This window comes from Chiloscyllium punctatum, chromosome 8 (genome assembly GCF_047496795.1).
Source record: "Chiloscyllium punctatum isolate Juve2018m chromosome 8, sChiPun1.3, whole genome shotgun sequence".
Lineage (NCBI taxonomy): Eukaryota > Metazoa > Chordata > Chondrichthyes > Orectolobiformes > Hemiscylliidae > Chiloscyllium > Chiloscyllium punctatum.
Genome location: NC_092746.1, coordinates 76744203 through 76766257, shown reverse-complemented (window position 1 = coordinate 76766257; position 22055 = coordinate 76744203). Strand labels below are relative to the sequence as shown.

The window sequence follows — 22055 nt, the reverse complement described above, 5'->3', positions numbered from 1 at the left end:
AGTACAACATTTCTTCAGTAAACAGATCAAACTTGCACTTAATATTCCAAGCATGGGCTTTCAAGGCACTATACAAATGCACCAAGACTTCTTTGGTCAATGAAAGCAAATGAACCATTTCCTAATAGCTTGCTGCACTTGACATGCTCGTTTTCAGTCACCACTGTACAAGGACACCCAGGTCCCTGTGCACATCAAATTTACCCAATCTTTCAGCACAGGAGAGATGGTGGAATAATGGTACTGTCACTAGACAAGCAATCCAGAATTTCAGGTTAATATTGTGGACATGAGCACAAATCCTACCATGGCAAACAGTGAAATCAGAAATCAGTAAAAATCTGAAATAAATGGCTAGTTTAATGGTGACTATGTGATCACTGTCAATTGTCATATATCATTAATGTCCTTTCAGGAAGGAAATCTGCCATCTTTACCTGGTCTGGTGTATATGCAACTTCAGATCTACAACGTGGTTGACTCTTAAGTGCTCTCTAGACAATTAAGGATTCTGTTTCTCCTACCAAAGTGGACATCAACACAATTATCAATATAATTTTCTCACTCACTCAACTTGTCTAAATTGATGTAAAAACCTCTTTACATCTTCCCCACAACTCACAATTGAATCAACTTTTCTGTGGTCAACAAACTTGGTAGGTTTGTATTTGATTCCATTGTCCAAAATATTGATATACATTGAGAGAAGGGAACCCGAGTGCTGATCCATCAGCTACCTTCCACACTGAAAATGGCCCATTTATTCCAATTCTCAACTCGTGTCTGTTAACCAATTCTTAATCATGCCAGTATATTACCACCAATCCCATCAACTTTAATTGTGTACACTAACTTCTTATGCAGAACTTTACCAAAAACTTTCTAAAATTCAAATATACCACAAACACTTTTCATCTATTCTGTAAGTTGCATCCTGAAAAGCACACCAATAAGGTTTGCCAAACATAATTTCACTATCGTAAATCCTTGCTGTCTTTGTGTAATACCAGTGACATTTTCTATGATATTCTACCACCACAACCTCTGTTATAGAGAGTTCAGCAATTTCCCTACTGCTGATGTAAATGAATCTATAAATTCCTGCTTTCCTCCTATCTTTATTTTTTAAATGGTGGGGTTATGCTTGCCACCCCCAATCTGCTAGGGCTATTCCAAAATCTACAGAATTTTGGAAGATTACAACTAATGCATCCACTATTTCTTTGACAACCTCCTTTGGCACACTAGGTTGTAAATTTTTTGGATCTGGGAATTTATTAGCTTTCAGTCTCTTTAATTTCTCCACTTACTTTATTTAATATTAGTCTCCTTCAATTCCTCCTTCCCAACAGAGCCTTGCTTCTCTAGCATCTGTGAAGTTATCAGAGTTCTAATCTGTGAAGCCAGAACTAAAGTGGTTTAATTACTGTGCCATTTCCTTGTTCTTCATTATCAATTTTCCTGTTTCAGATTGTCAGGGACCTTCATTTCTCTTCCTTTTTATACACTTTCAGAAACTTTTACAAGTTGCTTTTACATTCCTTGCAAGTTTACTCACACACTGTATTTTTCTACTCTCAATCTTTGCTGAATCCTAAACTGCTCCCAGTCTTCAGGATTGCTACAGTAAAACAAAGAACTGTGGATGTTGAAGATCTGAAACAAAAACAGAAATTGCTGGAGAAAATTCAACAGGTCTGACAACATCTGTGGAGAGATAGCAGAGTTAACGTTTCAAGTCCAGGGACCCCTCTCTTGTTTTTCCTCAGGATTCCTACTTTTTCCAACAACTACAAATCATGTTTCAATGTAATAGTATCATTAATTTCTTTTGTTAGCCATGGTCGGGCAACTTTTCCTGTTGTGTTCTTTCTCTTGAAATGAATGTCTAACGGTTACAATGCACACTTTTGTTAAATAACTATTAATTATTGCCTATCCTCTGTCATGCCTTTTAATTAAATTACACAATCTATCCCAGCCAGCGTAATCCTTCGTGCCTTGGTACTTTTTTTTAAAGACATAAGAATTCTAGTTTCAGATTTGATGACTTCACTTTCTGTCACAATGACGAGTTCTATTGTGTTATGGTCAATTATTCCTCAAGAACCTATAACAAAAGATTATTAATTAACCCTTTATCAGTACACAAAACCAAATCAAGGATGACCTGTTCCTCTGGTTGGTTCCTCAAAATTCTGATGTTAAAAAAAAACCTTGTACACAGTCCAGGCATTCAAAATGCAGTGAAAAGTTTTTGAAGTCGCCATACTGCGACGCCCAAATTAATAACTAAAGTCACGAACAGCAAGTAACAAGAAAGCGTTCACCACAGTTCGATAAACAGCGCCTGAATTTGGGGTATGATGGAAAACCAGGTCGAAATCACCACTCAGGGCCGGGCTGAGACCTCCATGCTGGGCCGCTGGATACAGAAGCACCTCCAAAACATGGATGAGACCTCGTTCTGGGACTAGACTTTCATATTGGGCTGCTGGAATACCCATAAGCCACCAAAGACCTCCACGTTGGGACAGGACCGCCATGCAGGCCAAGACCGCCCATCCCTGACAAGACCGCCACTCCAGGAGACCACCTAACAGGCTTAAACTGCCATTCTGGGCCGCTGGAAGCCACATTGTTGCTGGGCCTGGAACGGAGAAGATGCCTTCCGCTGAAGTTGTTAAAAGAAGGGAAGGTACCATAATAAATGGAAGCATCTTTTAAAGATCATAGAAAGAGGAAAAAAGAAAGCAGAGAGACAACCTCCAGACTCCTGGGCTGAGGAGCTCACATGTTGCATTACTTCTCCATTGCACTACTACACATGATACAAGATATGATAGGAGAATGAAACTGGTAAACTGGACCAGCCCAGAAAATATTGAATAAAAATAGACTGTGCGTCGTTAAAGCCTGGAAGTAGGCTTCTGGGATTCACTGCTTTGACTCTTACATCTGGAAGGAGCCTATCAATAAATAAAGTGATTTTTGAGACCTGTAAATCATACACAGCATTAATCAAAAAGGAGGAAAAGGAAACTGAATGACAACAAAGAACAAAGGCTGCTGATTGTGATGAATATTGACACATCTTTCAAGAAGTTTGCATTCTTCCAGCAGTTATTTATACAGCTTTAAAATGACCTACAAATGGGGGCATTGATAGGTTGAATAGCCAAGGTCTTTTTCTTAGGGTGGGGCAGTCCAAAACTAGAGGGCATAGGTTTAAGGTGAGAGGGGAAAGATTTAAAAAGGATGTGAAGGGTAACTTTTTCATAGAGAGGATGGTGCGTGAATGGGACGAGGTGCAAGAGGAAGTAGTAGAGACCGGTACAATTACAACATTTAAAGGGCATCCGGATGGGTATATGAATAGGAAGGGGTTAGATGGATATGTTCCAAATGCTGGCAAATGGGACTAAGTCAGATTGGGATATCTGGTTGGCGCAGATGAGTTGGACCGAAGGGTCTGTTTTTGTACTGTATGACTCTGTAAGTCACCTATAAAGAGTTTAGCATTGCGCATTGTTTAAAAAAAAAGAACAACAACATAAACTTCTCAGTTCAGGAAATTTGCTATAATTAGTCCATCTCATTTTACATTTTCCTGCAATGATTGTGGTAAAGTTGCTACAGTCCCAGAGGACCATGTTGCTGCTCTCTCAATGCTGAGAGATGACTGGTGGTGGTTTAACCTGGAGGTCACCATGCCTCAGGTGAGGGGATGAAATTGAGAAGGCAGGAACTTGATGGTGACCTCAGGTTAGAACATGATTTAGGCACAGTACAGCTCAAAAACTATTTCTCAACAGACTTCTCATCAGCAAAGTGAAAATTTCACTAAGGAAAATATTTCTTGGAAATAGACTTTGAATCAGACTGGGAAAAAAAAGTGTCTTGCTGAAAGAAAAGGTACAAAAAAGATCTCAAATCATCTCACAAACCATCATATTCCAAGTTCAGCAGGGGTAAAATTAAAAAAACCTGCTCAAATCTAAATTTAGAAAGAACCATTTAGACACATGGTCACAGTCATTTCAGTGCGCACATGGTGTGGTTCAAGAGTGAAAATGGGAATATATACAACTTAAACAACAACATCTGTAAACATAAATACTTCAACAATTGAAGAAAAATGATCACTTGGGGCTTAAAGAGCTTGCTACAAAGTTATGCCTGCAAAATGTAACAACTAATTTAAAGATGCTTCATTTGTTTCGGAAGAAATGATCAAATTCTACATCTAATAGTACTCTGACAGATGATGACTGAGCATCAGTCCAAAAAGTTATATTATTGTTTGGTACATAAAGGTACTGACAAAATTGAATGAAATTGGAAAAAATAATGCTCAAGGTAGCCCTGGCAGCAAATTCAACAGAGAAATATCAGGTCAATACCAAACTATGCTGTCAAAGAAGCGTGCCATTAATGTGTACAGCTTCTACACTAGCAGTCATCTCAGGAGCAAACTAGCAAATAAATTATCTCACATTTTAAGCATTGGTCCATTTACATGGAAACGAAGAATATGAGCAGGAATTTGAGGTTTAGCAAATTGTGCTCACATTAAGCATAGTTAAAGGCACATTTACTAAAGAAATCAAGCATATTTTTCTTTTCTGAATACATTTTAAAGAAGTTAGTAAGACATTAAAAATATGACTTCACTTTTGAAGCGGGCTGTTGAACTTTGATTTCCTGTGAATCGGAGGCAGAATCTGACTTGGTGCTCGCAGAACTAGGCTTCTCTTTCTTCTTTTTCTGCTTTTTCTTCTTCTTTCTGGCCCCAGTTTCCCCTCCAGGACTTCTGTCAGCAAATTTAGATAAAATAAGGAGAAAATTACCATTTACAACAACCAGCCCCTTCATCGTAAAGAACTTAAATATTACTGAAAAGAGAGGCATATTACTAGAACATTTTGTCTTACAATCATCACAGCAAATGTAAGATTGCTGAATTTCAAATGATCACAACAATTTATACCATAAGTGAAAAGAGTGAAAACAAGCTGATAAATCAACCTTGGTTAATGAAGGTGTTGCTAAGGAGAAAGCTGCAGGAAATGATAAGCTCCCAAGCTTCTGGTAATTCAAAAAGGCACAAAGCTTAAATATGGTCCTCTTGTTTGTAAAGGGACCCCTACACATGAATGCATATCACTTCTTGCAAGCATAAATGAGTCACATTGCAAGTTTGATTATCTTAAATTAGTTGTTCATACAGCTATTAGTGCATTCAGGACTGTGCAGCAAGTGTTACCCAATTGCAAAATGATGGCTTACAGGTGGCATATTGCTTTGTGTTTTGGAAAAGTAAGCTATTTGAGCATGGTCTGTGTGAGCTAATAAAACAAAGATTTTGTGGGAAGATCACTAAAATCATTAGCATCATGTTTCCACACTGCTATAACAGAAAACTGGTACTCATAGTAAGGCATCTGACATAAATATAGTAATAGTTTGCTCTGATGAACTCAAATCATAGGCAACCTCAGCATAGAAAGAGGCCATTTGACTTCTGAAAAGCTAAGTACAGTTGATCAAGAGACTGCCTTTATCCACACTATACGTTACTCTTTCAGAAAATTCCAATAAATTGGCGAAATACGATTTCAATTTTACGAAACCATGCTGGCACGTTCTGATTACCTTAAGTAGTTCCACATGTCCAGTTATAACCTCCATTATGATTGATTCTAACACCTCTCCCACAACAGATGACAAGCTAACTGGTCTGTAATTTCCTGTTTTCTGTCTCCCTCCTTTCTTGAATGGATGGGCGATGTTTTGCTATTTTTTACTCTAATGGGCATGAGCCACTGGTTGCGACATGAAGGTTCATCGAGGAGGGACTGGAAAGAATTATCATGCTTGCCAATGAAATTCAACTACAGAATTCTCACTAATGACTGAATCATCATCTCATTTTGATTTTTACTGTTTTGCAAAAAAATTTATTTGCAGCAAGATAACAGCAATTTTTAACATCCTTAAAAAGTTTGATTAATAATTTAAATTATAATAAAATTCATGCAAATGTAAAATTATACTGCTTAAAAAATTCCCTGAGGTTTTGTTTTTAATTGCAGTGGTATCAGGGTTTATTGACAAAATGTTGGTGGCCCATACAATAGAAACATACAAAATAGGTGCAGGAGCAAGCCATTCAGCCCTGTGACCTACTCCACTATTGTCATATCCTTACATTCTGATCCCTGGTTCTAGACTCCCCAGTCTTTGGGAACATCCTTCTTGTCTTGTCCCATTGGAATTTAATCGATCTCTATGAGTCACCATCCTCTCATTCTTCTGAACTCCAGTGAATATAGTCCTAACTTATCCAGTCTCTCTTCATACATCAGTCTGTCATCCCAGAAAACAGTCTGATAAATCTTTGTTGCACTTCCTTCAAAGCTAGAACATCCTTCCTCAGACAAGGAGATGAAAACTACATAGAAGTGCACAATGTTCAGTATTGGGCGGCATGGTGGCACAGTAGTTAGCACTGCTGCCTCATAGCGCCAGAGGCCTGGGTTCAATTCCCACTTCAGGCAACTGTCTGTGTGGAGTTTGCTACTTTTTTCCCCGTGTCTGCGTGGGTTTCCTCCGAGTGCTCCGGTTTCCTCCCACAGTCCAAAAAAAAATGTGCAGGTCAGGTGAATTGGCCATGCTAAATTGTCCATAGTGTTAGGTAAAAGGGTCTGGGTGGGTTGTTCTTTGGAGGGTCGATGTGGACTTGTTGGGCTGAAGGGCCTGTTTCCACACTGTAAGTAATCTAATTGAATCCTTTGAGACTCCTCAGACACTGATACAGTCCATGTTCAAATACAAAAAGATACGGACAATATCCAAATTTGGGGTGAAAAGTGGCAAGTAACATTCACAACACCAAGTAATGCCAGGCAATGACCATCTCCAATCAGACACAGTCTAACCACCGCACCTTGAAATTCAATGATGTGACCATCACTGAATGCCCATAATCAACATCCTCGGGGTTACCACTGACTTGAAACTGAACATCATATAAACAATGGCTACAAGGGTAGGTCAGAGGCTTAAAGAACAAAAGAAAGTACAGCACACACCAAGTCAGGCCCTTCTGCCCTCCAGGCCTGCGTCAACACAGTTTGCCCTTTCATACTAAAACTGTCTTCATTTACAGGATCCTTATCCCTCTATTCCCTTCCTCGGCTTGTATTTGTCCAAGTGTTTCTTGAATGCTACAAGTGTGTCTGCCTCCACCACCTCTTCTGGCAGCACTTTCCAGGCACTCTGTGTGAAAAACTTGCCTTGCACATTCTTTTCTTTTGAATAAATATATTTATTAGCAATTTTTTTAACTTTACAAACATATAAAATTATTGAAAGTTACAATCAATAACAAATATCAGTATAATAAAAAGAAAAAAAACACAAATTACAATACAACTGTCTACTAACTACTAACCTACCATATAATACAAAACAAACCCTAACACTGTGCAAAGCAACACCAATAAATAAGCAAATAACTAACAGATCTAAAAAAAAGCAAAAGCAAAAACAAAAAAAAACACAGAATGCAGAACTGCTATGCTCGGTGCAAAGCTCCAAAACAGAGGAACGGGAGGCCTTGCACATTCCTTTTAACATTCCCCCTCACACCCTAAACCTGTGTTCCCTAGTAATTGACCCCTCCACCGGAGGAAAAAGCCTCATACATTCCATTCCATCCATAATCATTTAAACTTCTATCAGGGCACAGCTCAACCTCCTGCATTCTAATGAAAATAGACCCAGTCTATCCAACCTTTCTTCATAGCTAAAATCCCTCACACAAGGCAACATCCTGGTAAAAGTCTTCTGTACCCTGTCCAAAGCATCCACGTCCTTTTGGTAATATAGTGAACAGAACTGTACGCAGTATTCCAAGTGTGGTCTAAAAGATGTAACATAACTTGCCTATCCTTACACTCAATGCCCTTTCCAATGAAGGCAAGCATGCCACAGGCCTTATCTACTGCTGCCACCTTCAGTGATCTGTGGACCTGCACACCCAGATCCCTCTGCAGATCAATACTCTTAAAGGTTCTGCCATTCACTGTATAATTTCCACCTACAATTGACCTTCCAAAATGCATCACGTTCTATTTGTCTAGATTAAACTCCATCTACCATTTTTCAGCCCATGCCTCCAACTGATCTATATCCTACTGTATCTTCTGACAATCCTCCTCACTATTCACAACTCCACCTACCTTTGTATAGTCTGCAAACTTACGAATTAGACCAGCCATATTTTCCTCCAAATCACTTCTGTAGACCATGAGCAGCAGAGGTCCCAAACACCACTAGTCACAACCCTCCATTCTGAAAATTATCCTTCCACTGTTACCACCTGTCTCCAATGACTAAGGCCAGTTCTGTATCCAGTTCACCCCTGATACCATGTGACTTCTCTTTTTGTACCAGTCTATAGTGAGTGACTCACCTCCTGACTCCCCAAAGTCTGTCCACCATTTACAAGGCACAAATCAGGAATGTGACAGAATAATCCCCAATTGCCTGGATGGGCACAGTTCCAACAACACTCAATAGTGACATGATCCAGGCTAAAGTAACCTGCTTGACTGGCACTACATTCACAAATGTCTACTCTCTCAACTACTGACCCGATGGTGGCAGCAGTGTGTACTACTTACAAGATGCAGTGCAGAAATTTGCCAAAGATCCTTAGTAGCATCACCTAAATCCACAACCACCTACACTTAGAAGGTGGCAGATAGAGAGGAACAATACCACCTGCAAGTTCCCCTTCAATCCACTGACTTGGAAATATATTGCCATTCCTTCAGTGTCACTGGGTCAAAGTCCTGGAATTTCCTCCCTCACAGCATTGTGGACCTATCTACAGCCAGGGACTTCAGTGGTTCAAGAAGGCAGCTCAGCACCACCTTCTCAAGGGTAACTATGATGGGCAATAAATGGTGGCACAGCCAGAAATGCCCGAATTCCAATAATGAATAATGTTCAAAAAATACTCCAGGTGGTAAGGGGAGGCCAGAATATGGAGTTGAGTCTGAGATGAGGTCAGCCATTGAATAGCGAAGCAGGGTCAAGGGGCACTTGCCTACTCCTGCTCCTGGTTCTTATGTGCAATTTCACCAAGGCCGTATACAGCAAGACATCCCTGCTCCTGTACTTCAGTCCACTCATCATGAAGGCCAACATACCAATTGCTTTCTGCAAAGTTTACTTCATCTGCAGATATTTTTAATAAACCTGTTCAGACCAACATACCCCTGGAACAGATGGGACTTGAACCTGGGCCTTATGACTCAAAGACTGGTTTGTACTATTGTACCACAAAAGCTCAACTTCTTACTTTCAGTGACTGGTGTGCAAGAACACCCAGACCGTGTTGCAACCCCTCTTCCCCAAACTATCACCATACAGATAATAATCTTCCTCATGCTTTTGTTAATAAAGTGGATAACTTCACATTTATCCACACACTGTACATCATCTACCATGCATTTGCCCACTCAGTGAACTTGTCTAAATCACACTGAAACATCTCTACATCCTCCTCACAGCTCACCTCCCAACCAGTTTTGTGTCATCTGCAAATTTATAGACATGACATTCAGTTCTCTCATCCATTGATTAATATATATTATGAATAGTTGGGGTCCGAGCATTGGTCCTTGTGTTATCCCACTAGTCAGTACCTGCCACTTGGAAAATTACTTCTGTCTGCTGACCAGTGTCCTATCCATGTCAGAACCCTATCCCCAAACCCATATGCCTTAATATAACATACTAGACTCTCATATGGGACAGTATCAAAAGCTTTTGAAAGTCCAAGTAAACCACATTCACCGGCTTCCCCTTATCAACCATACTAGTTATATCCTTAAAAAATTCCATTGGATTTGTCAAGCATGATTTCGCTTTTATGATTGACCCATGCTGACTCTGTCCAATCTTGTGACTGATTTCCAAGTGTTCTGTTGTAAAATCTTCTATAATGAAATCAAGCATTTTCCCCAATACCAATGTCAGGCTAACTTGCCTGTAACTCTGTTTCACTCTTGTTTTAAAATTGTGGGATTACAATAGCTACACGCCAATCCATAGGAACTGTTCCAGAGCCTCTAGAATTTTGAAAGATGACCATCAATCCATCCACTATTTCTAGGGCCACTTTCTTAAATACTTTGGGACGTAGGTTATCAGGCCCTGGGGAATTTATCAGTCTTTAATACCATCAATTTCCTCAACAGCATTTCCCTACAACACTGATTTCAATTAGATTTATCCTTTCACTTGATCTTGAGTTCCCTCATACTTGGGAATGTTATTTGCATCCTCCTTTGTAAAAGGTCAAATTTTGTTCCCCATTATAACTTCCCCTATTTCTGACTGTAACTGACGAACTGTTGAGCTAATGAACATTTACTTATGTTTATTTTTTCCTTTTCGTTTTTTACTTTTCTCTTACTCTTTCCTTTTTACAATATTCCTTTTTATAACCTTCACAAACCTTTAATCACCAATGGTCATTTGAGTGGGAGCAGCGGCCGAGGAAAAGCGAACCCGGGAGACTACAGCTAAGGTAAGACAGTTCGTTTCAAAATTACTTACCTGTAGCGGGCAGCGGAAGTGAGGTTGGAGCGCATAGCTGGGCGGGAAGGTAAGTGATTAGTATTTGAGTGGGTGTGTTCTAGACCCCAGGTCCTACTTTCGTAGGGCCTCCTCCTCTAACCTAACTTTAAAGTCCACAGGTAAGTGACTCAGTGTTATTGACTCAGTGTTCTTGTTTTTGGAGTCAAAGTGTACAGTCATGGCAGCGCAGGCGGTGGAATGTTCCTCCTGCAGGATGTTTGAGGTAGGGGTGACCACCGATACTCCTGCCGACTTCGTCTGCAGGAAATGCAATCAGATCCTGATCCTCACCAAACGAGTTAGGGAACTGGAACTGGAGCTGGAACTGTAAGCTGCAGTGAAGGGGTCTGTGGCTCTGAGACTCAGAAGGGAAAGGGGGAGAGGAGGAGAGCGCTAGTTATAGGGGACTCTCTAGTTAGAGGGACGGACAGGCGGTTCTGTGGACATGGGCGAGACTCTCGGATGGTTTGTTGCCTCCCGGGTGCTAGGGTCCGAGACGTCTCGGACCGTGTCTTCAGAATCCTTAAGGGGGAGGGTGTGCAGCCAGAAGTCGTGGTACACATTGGCACCAACGACATAGGTAGGAAGAGGGGTGGGGAGGTCATTCAAGAGCTCAAGGAGTTAGGCTGGAAGCTAAAAGCTAGGACAGACAGAGTCGTCATCTCTGGGTTGTTGCCAGTGCCACGTGACAGTGAGGCAAAGAATAGGGAGAGAGTGCAGTTGAACACGTGGCTGCAAGGATGGTGTAGGAGGGAGGGCTTCAGATATTTGGACAATTGGACTGCATTCTGGGGAAGGTGGGACCTGTATAAACAGGACGGGTTGCACCTGAACCAGAAGGGCACCAATATCCTGGGGGGTAGGTTTGCTAGCACTCTTCGGGGGGGTTTAAACTAATTTGGCAGGGGGATGGGATCTGGACTTGTAGTCCAGCAAATAAGCTAGCTGTGTGTCAGGATGCCCAAGACTGTAGGGAGGCTGTGGAGAAGGCAGCACTGACAGGGACTACTTGCGGACACAGAGATGGGCTCAAGTGCGTATACTTTAACGCAAGGAGTATCAGAAATAAGGTGGGTGAACTTAAAGCGTGGATCGGTACCTGGGACTACGATGTTGTGGCCATCACAGAAACATGGATAGATGAGGGACAGGAATGGCTGTTGGAGGTTCCTGGTTACAGATGTTTCAGTAAGATTAGGGAGGGTGGTAAAAAAGGAGGGGGGTTGGCATTGCTAATTAGAAATGGTATAACGGCTGCAGAAAGGAAGTTTGAGGGGGATCTGCCTCTGGAGGTAGTATGGGCTGAAGTCAGAAATAGGAAAGGTGCAGTCACCTTGTTGGGTGTTTATTATAGGCCCCCCAATAGCAGCAGAGATGTGGAGAAACAGATTGGGAAACAGATTTTGGAAAGGTGCAGAAGCCACAGGGTCGTAGTCATGGGCGACTTCAACTTCCCAAATATTGATTGGAAGCTCTTTAGATCAAATAGATTGGATGGGGCGGTGTTTGTGCAGTGTGTCCAGGAAGCTTTTCTAACGCAGTATGTAGAGTGTCCAACCAGAGGGGAGGCCATATTGGATTTGGTACTCGGTAATGAACCGGGACAAGTGGTGGGCTTGTTAGTGGGTGAACATTTTGGTGATGGTGACCACAATTCTGTGACTTTCACCTTGGTTATGGAGAGAGATAGGTGCGCACAACAAGGTAGATTTTACAATTGGGGGAAGGGAAATTACGTTGCTGTAAGACAGGATTTGAGGAGCATACGTTGGGAGCAAAGGCTGTCAGGGAAGGATGTGGTGGAAATGTGGAACTTTTTCAAGGAGCAGATAGGACGTGTCCTTGATATGTATGTACCTATCAGGCAGGAAAGAAATGGTCGTGTGAGGGAGCCTTGGTTGACGAGGGAGGTTGAATGTCTAGTAAAGAGGAAGAAGGAGGCTTACATAAGGTTGAGGAAACAGGGTTCAGACAGAGCAGTGGAGGGATACAGGATAGCCAGAAGGGACCTGAAGAAAGGGATTAGGAGAGCTAAGAGAGGGCATGAAAAATCCTTGGCGGATAGGATCAAGGATAACCCCAAGGCATTTTATGCGTATGTGAGAAACCTGAGAATGACGAGAACGAGGGTAGGTCCGATCAAGGACAGTAGTGGGAGACTGTGTATTGAGTCGGAAGAGATAGGAGAGGTCTTGAACAAGTACTTCTCTTCAGTATTTATGAACGAGAGGGACCGTATTGTTGAAAAGGAGAGTGTGAAACGGAGTGTTAAGCTAGAAGAGATACCTGTTAGGAAGGAAGATGTGTTGGACATTTTGAACAACTTGAGGATAGACAAGTCCCCCGGGCCTGACGGGATATATCCTAGGATTATGTGGGAAGCAAGAGAGGAAATTGCAGTACCGTTGGCAATGATCTTCTCGTCTTCACTGGCAACGGGGGTGGTACCAGGGGACTGGAGAGTAGCGAATGTTGTGCCCCTGTTCAAAAAAGGGAATAGGGATAACCCCGGGAATTACAGGCCGATTAGTCTTTCTTCGGTGGTAGGCAAAGTAATGGAAAGGGTACTGAGGGATAGGATTTACGAGTATCTGGAAAGACACTGCTTGATTAGGGACAGCCAGCACGGATTTGTGAAGGGTAGGTCTTGCCTTACAAGTCTTATTGAATTCTTCGAGGAGGTGACGAAGCATGTGGATGAGGGTAGAGCAGTGGATGTAGTGTACATGGATTTTAGTAAGGCATTTGATAAGGTTCCCCATGGTAGGCTTATGCGGAAAGTCAGGAGGCATGGGATAGAGGGAAATTTGGTCAATTGGATAGAAAACTGGCTAACCGGTCGAAGTCAGAGAGTGGTGGTAGATGGTAAATATTCAACTGGAGCCCAGTTACAAGTGGAGTTCCGCAGGGTTCAGTTCTGGGTCCTCTGCTGTTTGTAATTTTTATTAATGACTTAGATGAGGGAGTCGAAGGGTGGGTCAGTAAATTTGCAGATGATACGAAGATAGGTGGAGTTGTGGACAGTGAGGAGGGCTGTTGTCGGCTGCAGAGGGACTTAGATGTGATGCAGAGCTGGGCTGAGGAGTGGCAGATGGAGTTCAACCCTGCCAAGTGTGAGGTTGTCCATTTTGGAAGAACAAATAAGAATGCGGAATACAGGGTTAATGGTAGGGTTCTTAGTCAGGTGGAGGAACAGAGGGATCTTGGGGTCTATGTACATAGATCTTTGAAGGTTGCCACTCAGGTGGATAGAGTTTGTAAGAAGGCCTATGGAGTATTATCGTTCATTAGCAGAGGGATTGAATTCAAGAGTCGTGAAGTGATGTTGCAGCTGTACAGGACTTTGGTTAGGCCACAGTTGGAGTACTGTGTGCAGTTCTGGTCGCCTCACTTTAGGAAAGATGTGGAAGCTTTGGAGAGGGTGCAGAGAAGTTTTACCAGGATGTTGCCTGGAATGGAGAATAGGTCGTACGAGGATAGGTTGAGAGTTCTCGGCCTTTTCTCGTTGGAATGGCGAAGGATGAGGGGTGACTTGATAGAGGTTTATAAGATGATCAGAGGAATAGATAGAGTAGACAGTCAGAAACTTTTTCCCCGGGTACAACAGAGTGTTACAAGGGGACATAAATTTAAGGTGAAGGGTGGAAGGTATAGGGGAGATGTCAGGGGTGGGTTCTTTACCCAGAGAGTAGTGGGGGCATGGAATGCGCTGCCCGTGGGAGTGGTGGAGTCAGAATCATTGGCGACCTTTAAGCGGCATTTGGATAGGTACATGGATGGGTGCTTAATCTAGGTTAGAAGTTCGGCACAACATCGTGGGCCGAAGGGCCTGTTCTGTGCTGTATTGTTCTATGTTCTATGTTATTGCGTACCATTATTTATCATGACCATCATTCTGAGAAGGTGGATTTTAAAATAGAGACAAACTGTTTTAGCAGTTCTGTAAGGTTTGTTTAACAAGTCAGAAAGTCATTTTAGAACAGTAACCTAAATAAATCATTGATCAGAAGGCATGTAACTTCAGTTCACAGCCTACCAGACTCTTGCTATTTTATTGGATTAAGTGTTTATAATGTTGTATTTAGAACAGGCAGAGTAAGCACATAATGGCAATTTGTTTAGTTTTGACTTCAGAACAGCAAGTTCCAAGTTACATCAGAAGAATCTGGACTTTAGATTGGAAGATGGAATAGTTTTTCCGAGCAGGGGAAATTAATTTTTTTTTAGTTCTGATCAGAGGAATCAGTCACTTCAGTAGAACGGTTTCCAAGTGGAGAGATCCAATGGAAGCTGTTAAAACTGAGAAAATTTAGGTCCTCAGAATTATGAAACGATAATACGTGAAAACTCACAAAACAAGTGTAAAATTGTCCCCAGGGTCAATTAAAAGAAATTGGAAGGGATCATTTAAGTAGAAACTTGAGTTATAATTAGCTGAAAATGTTTCGCTGGAAAAGCACAGCAGGTCAGGCAGCATCCAAGGAGCAGGAGAATCGATGTTTCGGGCATGAGCCCTTCTTTGGCCAATCCTGAAGAAGGGCTCATGCCCGAAACGTCGATTCTCCTGCTCCTTGGATGCTGCCTGACCTGCTGTGCTTTTCCAGCAACACATTTTCAGTTCTGATCTCCAGCATCTGCAGTCCTCACTTTCTCCTTGGTGTTATAATTACTCTGGAGTCAGTATCTGTAATAGGTAGTGTTGGGAAACAATTATTTTGCCACCTGCGTTCAGAACCTTTTAAACTCTCTTCTATATTGTTTGATTTGCTTCTGCCTCTTTTGTGTAATAAATTTAGGTTCTGCTATTAAACAATATCTGCAGCCTTGTATGAATATGTATCAAGCACAATGTTAACTAACCATAGATCTATCAGGCCAGGCTTCATTCTGGGATCTGATTTGTTCTATAGGGCCATAGATGGGATCATAACACACTCTAATCCCTTACAATAAAACCAACATTCTATTTACCCTCCTAATTACTTGAAGTAGCTGCACTCTGTGATCCATATAAAAGGGCACCCAGATCCCAATGTACCACAGCATTTCGCAGTCTCAATTTAAACAATAATCTGTTTCATTGTTCCTGCCAAAGTAGCAAACCTCACATTTTTTTTCGATAATATACTCATTTAGCTACATTATGCACTTAGCTTATCTTCTAATCCTTGCAGGCTCTTTGTGTCCTTCTCACACCTTGCTTCCCTACCTTAATTTTATATCAACAACAAATTTGGTAACACCAGTCTTGGTCTCTTTATTCAAGTCACTAATTAGTTGAGACAATGGTTTTAGTTAGGCAATATTTTGCCCATGTTAATTTTATTCTTAGCACCATGAGTTCTTATTTGCTTGGTAACTATTTGAGAGATACCTTATTGAATGCCTTTTCAAAATCAAAATATACATTACTGGTTCCCCTTTCTCTGCCTTACATGTTATATCCTCAAGGAACTCCAAAGAAATCTGTCAAACAAAATGTCTCTTCCATGAAACTGTGTTCACTCTGCTTAATTTTCTAAACACTACTATTACTTTAATAATGGATTTCAGCATTTTCCCAGAAAGATGCTAGATTAACTGGCATTAGGTTTTATGATTTCTGTCTCATTCCTTTCTTACAAAGTAGTGTTACATTTGCTTTAAAATTACACTAAGTGTTTATGGAATCAACTTCCACAACATTTAAGGTAGAGTATTCTAGATCTCAACCATACACTGAGTAAAGAACTTCTTCTGATGTGAGATGGTGGTGTAGTACTAACATCACTGGACTAGTAATTCTGAAACCGTTGGATCAAATCTCTCTGCAGCAATGGTGGAATTTGAATTCAATGGAATAAAAAGCTTATCTCAACTGTTCAATGAATGGCCTTGCAAGTCACTCAGTTCAAGACCAATTAGGGATGGATATCTAATCCTATGAAAAGAATGAATGAAAAAAACGTCTTCTGCCAATGTTTTTAAATCTATGATCTCAAGTTACTGACACCTGCCAGGGGAATAGTTTATTTCTACCTACCCTATTATAATACGGCACCTTGGCAGGCAACTCTTCACCTTCGACGTTCCAAGGGAAACAGCCCTAACATCTCCAATCTCTCCTCATGACTGAAGTCTCTTGATTTTCGTGATGCCTTAGTAATCTTCTATACTCTGGGATATTTACATATTTCCCGAAATGGTCACTGAAAATTCCACTGAGGGCTAAACAGAAATTTGTGAAGTTTGCAAACGTTCTCCTTGCTTTAATGTTCAATGACTACTTATAATTTTAAAAAGTATGAATTTACAAACTTGGCTGTGGTAGTGTTCAATTGACTGCTGGAAAAAACGCAGCAGGTTTTGAAGAAGGATCACTGGACCCGAAACTTTAACCTGCTTTCTCCCCACAGACGTTGCCAGACCTGCTGCGTTTTTCCAAGCAATTTGATTTTTTTTTGTTGAAGATTGCAGTCAGTTCCATGTCACAAACAACAGACTGGAGGCAGGGGCAGGTTACTGAGGAGGAGGATGGAATTGGTAACAGGCTGGCTGGAAAGACTTTACTGATTTCTTGACCTTGCAAGCTTTCAGATAAGGCGTTTGGGGGGGGGGGGGGGGGGGGGTAGATGCCCAGACCTCAGCCCAGCCAGTTACCTCCTCCTCCTCCCTGCCACAATTAACCTGCCAAACCCACATGGCGCAGCACATTCAAGCTGCCAAGCTGCACGGTCCAGAGGCGAGATCCTCTCGCTTTATTTACTAGCCCGATGTATACACGGTGCAGAGACTCAATGTCCTCACGGTTTACCTGATAATTGTAGACAGCGCACAAATCCCCGAGCCTCAGGCCAGGCCGGGCCCTGGGCCCCGACTCCCCCAGACACACAGACACACACACCCGGGCAACCGCAGGGAGACTCTCCCCGCCGACCACTACCTGTGCGTTTGCTCATTTTCCTCCTCGTTGTCTCCGTCGATGCCGCAGGTGTCGTGATCGTCCAGCTCCAGGCTCTGCTGACTTGCCGCCGACTCACTGTCCTCCGCCATCGTCCAACCGCCGGCCCGCCGTAAACAGCGCCCCCGACAGGCAGGCACAGCTACTGCCACTGAACCGCCCCCAAAACAGCGCCCCCGACAGGCAGGCACAGCTACTGCCACTGAACCGCCCCCAAAACAGCGCCCCCGACAGGCAGGCACAGCTACTGCCACTGAACCGCCCCCAAAACAGCGCCCCCGACAGGCAGGCACAGCTACTGCCACTGAACCGCCCCCAAAATAGCGCCCCCGACAGGCAGGCACAGTTACTGCCACTGAACCGCCCCCAAAACAGCGCCCCTGACAGGCAGGCACAGCTACTGCCACTGAACCGCCCCCAAAACAGCGCCCCTGACAGGCAGGCACAGCTACTGCCACTGAACCGCCCCCAAAACAGCGCCCCCGACAGGCAGGCACAGCTACTGCCGCTGACCCCCCCGAAACAGCGCCCCCGACAGGCAGGCACAGCTACTGCCTCTGAACTCCCCCCGAAACAGCGCCCCTGACAGGCAGGCACTGCTACTGCCACTGAACCGCCCCCAAAACACTGCCTCTGAACCCCCCGAAACAGCGCCCCCGACAGGCAGGCACAGCTACTGCCACTGAACCGCCCCCAAAACAGCGCCCCCGACAGGCAGGCACAGTTACTGCCTCTGAACCCCCCAAAACAGCGCCCCCGACAGGCAGGCACAGCTACTGCCTCTGAACCCCCCGAAACAGCGCCCCCGACAGGCAGGCACAGTTACTGCCTCTGAACCCCCCCAAAACAGCGCCCCCGACAGGCAGGCACAGCTACTGCCTCTGAACCCACGAAACAATCCAGCCCCACAAACAGTGTGCAGTATCTCACAAACAATCCAGACTCACTGACAGTCTGCAGTATTGGGGAAATAATCCCAAGCATCGAACAGGGTGCAGTATCCCGCAAATAATCCAATCCCACTAACAGTGTGCAGTATCCCACAAACAATCCAGACCCACAAATATAACTCACCCACAAGCAACTCAGTCTGCAAATATCACCCACCCGCAAACAACTCGTTCGGCAAATATAACTCACCCAAAGACAATCCAGAGCTGCAAACATAACACACCCGCAAACAATTTGGTTCGCAAATATAACACCCTCGCAATCAATCCAGACCTGCAAACATGTCACACCCACAAACAATCTAGGCCTGCAAACAGTCTGGACCCTCAAGACATTCCAGATCCTCAAATAATCCAGATCCAACCAACAAAGAATTCAGACCTACAAATAATCTGGACCTATATCGCAAATAATTACTTTCTCAACTGAATTCCGTAGGAACAGGATAACGTTGTATTTCCCAGAATTTCTGGCCAAATTTCTTTTAAATCTAAAAAGGTATACTGATTAATTTCCAAAGACAGTGCCATGACAATCAATTATACACATTTTATATCATTCCATGGCTATCAGCATTTCACTTTTATTGACCATGAGAAACCCAGACCTTCGACCAGCAGATATTGTTTTCCAACTTTTTTTTCTATAAAATACCTTCTCTGCCCAGACTTTTGTGTCTTTGTGCTGTGTGATTGTGTCTGTGGGATTAAGGCTATATAGTTTGAATTCATGATAATGACTGATTATGACTCCTGGTACACATGAGTAAACCTTATCCACATAGGTAAATTCTTTAAAGAGATCTGGTACTTCCTTACCTAACCAACCCCTGGCCAGCAGTATATTCTTTTGTGGCTCTTTAGTTTCCACTGGACTTACCTTTACCACTCTAATAAACTCCAGTCTTATCTTGTTTTACCATATCCATCTTCTCAGTGCTTTTCTTAAAGCACCAAAACTATGCCTTCATGTGTCATACTTTAAAGCAGTGAAAACACAGAGGGTTTTTAATTCTCTCCCCCCCGCCCACCACCACCCGCCCCCCACCTCCCACACACCATGGGTTTCTTTTTTAACATGCGGTAAACTATCTCTACTCTGTTCAATGAGATCTCCTTGTCCTTTACTACCTGAGGATATCTATTTTCCCCAATTTATATATCTCTCCCACATTGAAATTGATGTTGAAAACTAAACTTTGATTGATTTATGAACTTTGCTATTTCTGCTGCTAATCTCGCAGTTTTAACTCTCTGCTGTTCCACACGAGCTCTCATTACTTCATGAAGTGGATTTTTGAATTCCTCCAAACTAACAGTATTTCTAACAGTGTCCTATGTCTGATCCATTTTCAATGCTATTGTCCACCTATCACTGTTACTTTGTTTGATCCTTGCAAACACTTTACTTTTGACCAGGTTCCTTCCTCAGGTTCCTAAAATGTCTCTAGGCTTCTTGCACTAGATCATATTGTTATGACACGTGGTAAACACTCCTGCTTAATTTAAAACCAGCAACACAGCAAATATTTATCCTGTGCAGTAATCTGTGAAAATTCGAGAGGCCATGAAGTATTTAAATTAAAAATTAACAACTTTATATCTTAAAGTATAACAGAAAATAATTAACTTACAACTATTTACAACTCCTTCCTCTAACCTATCTTTTACCTTCCCTTCTTTAATACTAGCCTGATAAAACTCCTGATTAAGATTTCCAAAACAAAATTTCTTATCTCAAATCCAGCCAGCTTTTGGTTCTTCTCTGTATTCCTCTCTTCTTTCTTCTTCTTGGAGATGCTGCATCACAGGTTATTGATCGATAAAGGTACCTTTAAGAGAGCTATTCTCTGGGCAGTTTGCAGATGTCATTGGCTTGACAGTTCTCCTCCCAAGTTTCCCCAGTCTTATACCCCCAAAGCATTGGATTGTGTCATTGGCTTTTAAGATTATCAATATACTGTATTCAAACTTGATTGGAGTTTGGTTTTTTTGGGGTATAATTTAAACTGATTGGTCTAATTCAAATCTGTTTTGTCTCCAGGCAACCAGCTACACTAACTGCTGGATCAAAAGGTTACATTATATCTTTTTTCAGAATACTTGGTGCTGTCAGGTAGTTCTGTTGCTTTTAACTCTCTTAAAGGTACAGTACACTTCCATACCTTCAAAACAATATACACTATTTCACCTCATCAATACTCACCACATTGTCTTTGAGTCGAAATCCCCTGAACCCAACATGGAATTAGAGATTTTGATCCCAACAAGCACTCCCAATTTGTTAAAGTGCAGCCCAAGTCCTCTTCAAATATATCAAGGAGATAGCCTTGACCCTAGCTTTTGCGTATTTAAGGGCAATTGTAAGGTACTGTATTTCAAGTGTAATTTGATTGGTTACACTAGTCAGCTTTAAGCAAAACATATTATATTCTTTCTCAACAGTTAAAATGCAAACAAAAGAAAGAAGAATTGGTATAACTTTAACTCGACTGGAATACTTAACAGAATAATAGATTATTTAACTACCAAACAGCAGCTGTTCAAAATAGCAACATCCTATAAACACACTCTTGGCAAAGGCAAATTCAGTAAGATAAATTGTCTCACATGCAACATTTCTCCAGTCGAGGAGGAAAGAATATGAAGAGAAAATTCTGGCAAAGAGAGAGAACTTGAGCATTTCCTGTAGAAGGGAGAGTTGTATGACAGCTTCAAAATCCCAATGACTATTGAAAGCTAAAGTAAAACCCTGGTTCTGTGGGAGCTTGACTCTCCCTATTCATGCTGCTTCTATTGTTCTAATGTTTTAAAATAAAATGTAAGGCCTCACAAGCTGTTTACCTTATTGGCTTGGAACAGACTGCTCTACACCTCTATCTCATAATAAAAAAAGGCCAAATACATTCTTAAAGCTATGTTATTGTCACCTTCAGCAAATGTAGGTAGTGCTGTGTAAGCACTTCAGGTCTAATCTATCTAATCCATTCCAATCTATCATAGCATGTTCCTGTTAGGGTGAAGAGTATGGCTGCTAGGTGTAGGGAACGCTGGATGACAAGAGACATTGAGGTTTTGATCAAGAGAAAGAAGGAAGCATATGTCAGGTATAGACAATAGAGATCGAGTGAATTTGTAGAAAACTATAAAGATAGTACAAGTATACTGAAGAGGGAAATAGGGTTAAGGAGAATCCAAAGGGATTCTACAAATATATTAAGGATAAAAGGGTAACTAGGGAGAGAATAGGGCCCCTTAAAGATCAAGGCAGCCCATGTGTGGAACTGCAGTAGATGGGAGAGATACCAGATAAGTATTTTGCATCAGTGTTTACTGTGGACCAGCATATGGAAGATAGAGAATGAGGGGAAATAAATAGTGACAGCTTGAAAAATATCGATATTACAGAGGAGGTGGTGCTGGATGTCTTAAAATGGATAAATCCCCAAGACCTAATCAGGTGTACCCTAGAACTTTGAGGGAAGCTATGGAAGTGATTGCTGTGCCCC

General features: G+C 42.1%; 1 protein-coding gene across 1 annotated transcript in view; it reads right to left on the bottom strand.

The window, feature by feature from the left end:
- Positions 1–17710, bottom strand: part of nmt2 (N-myristoyltransferase 2) — a 56476-nt gene extending 38766 nt beyond the window's left edge. The window contains exons 1-2 of the mRNA XM_072575826.1: positions 17579–17710; positions 4675–4813 (exon numbers count right to left, since the gene is read on the bottom strand). Coding sequence (XP_072431927.1) covers positions 4675–4813; positions 17579–17688 — 249 coding nt within the window. The 5' untranslated portion in view covers positions 17689–17710. The remainder of the gene's footprint in view (positions 1–4674; positions 4814–17578) is intronic.
- Positions 17711–22055: the final 4345 nt, after the last annotated feature.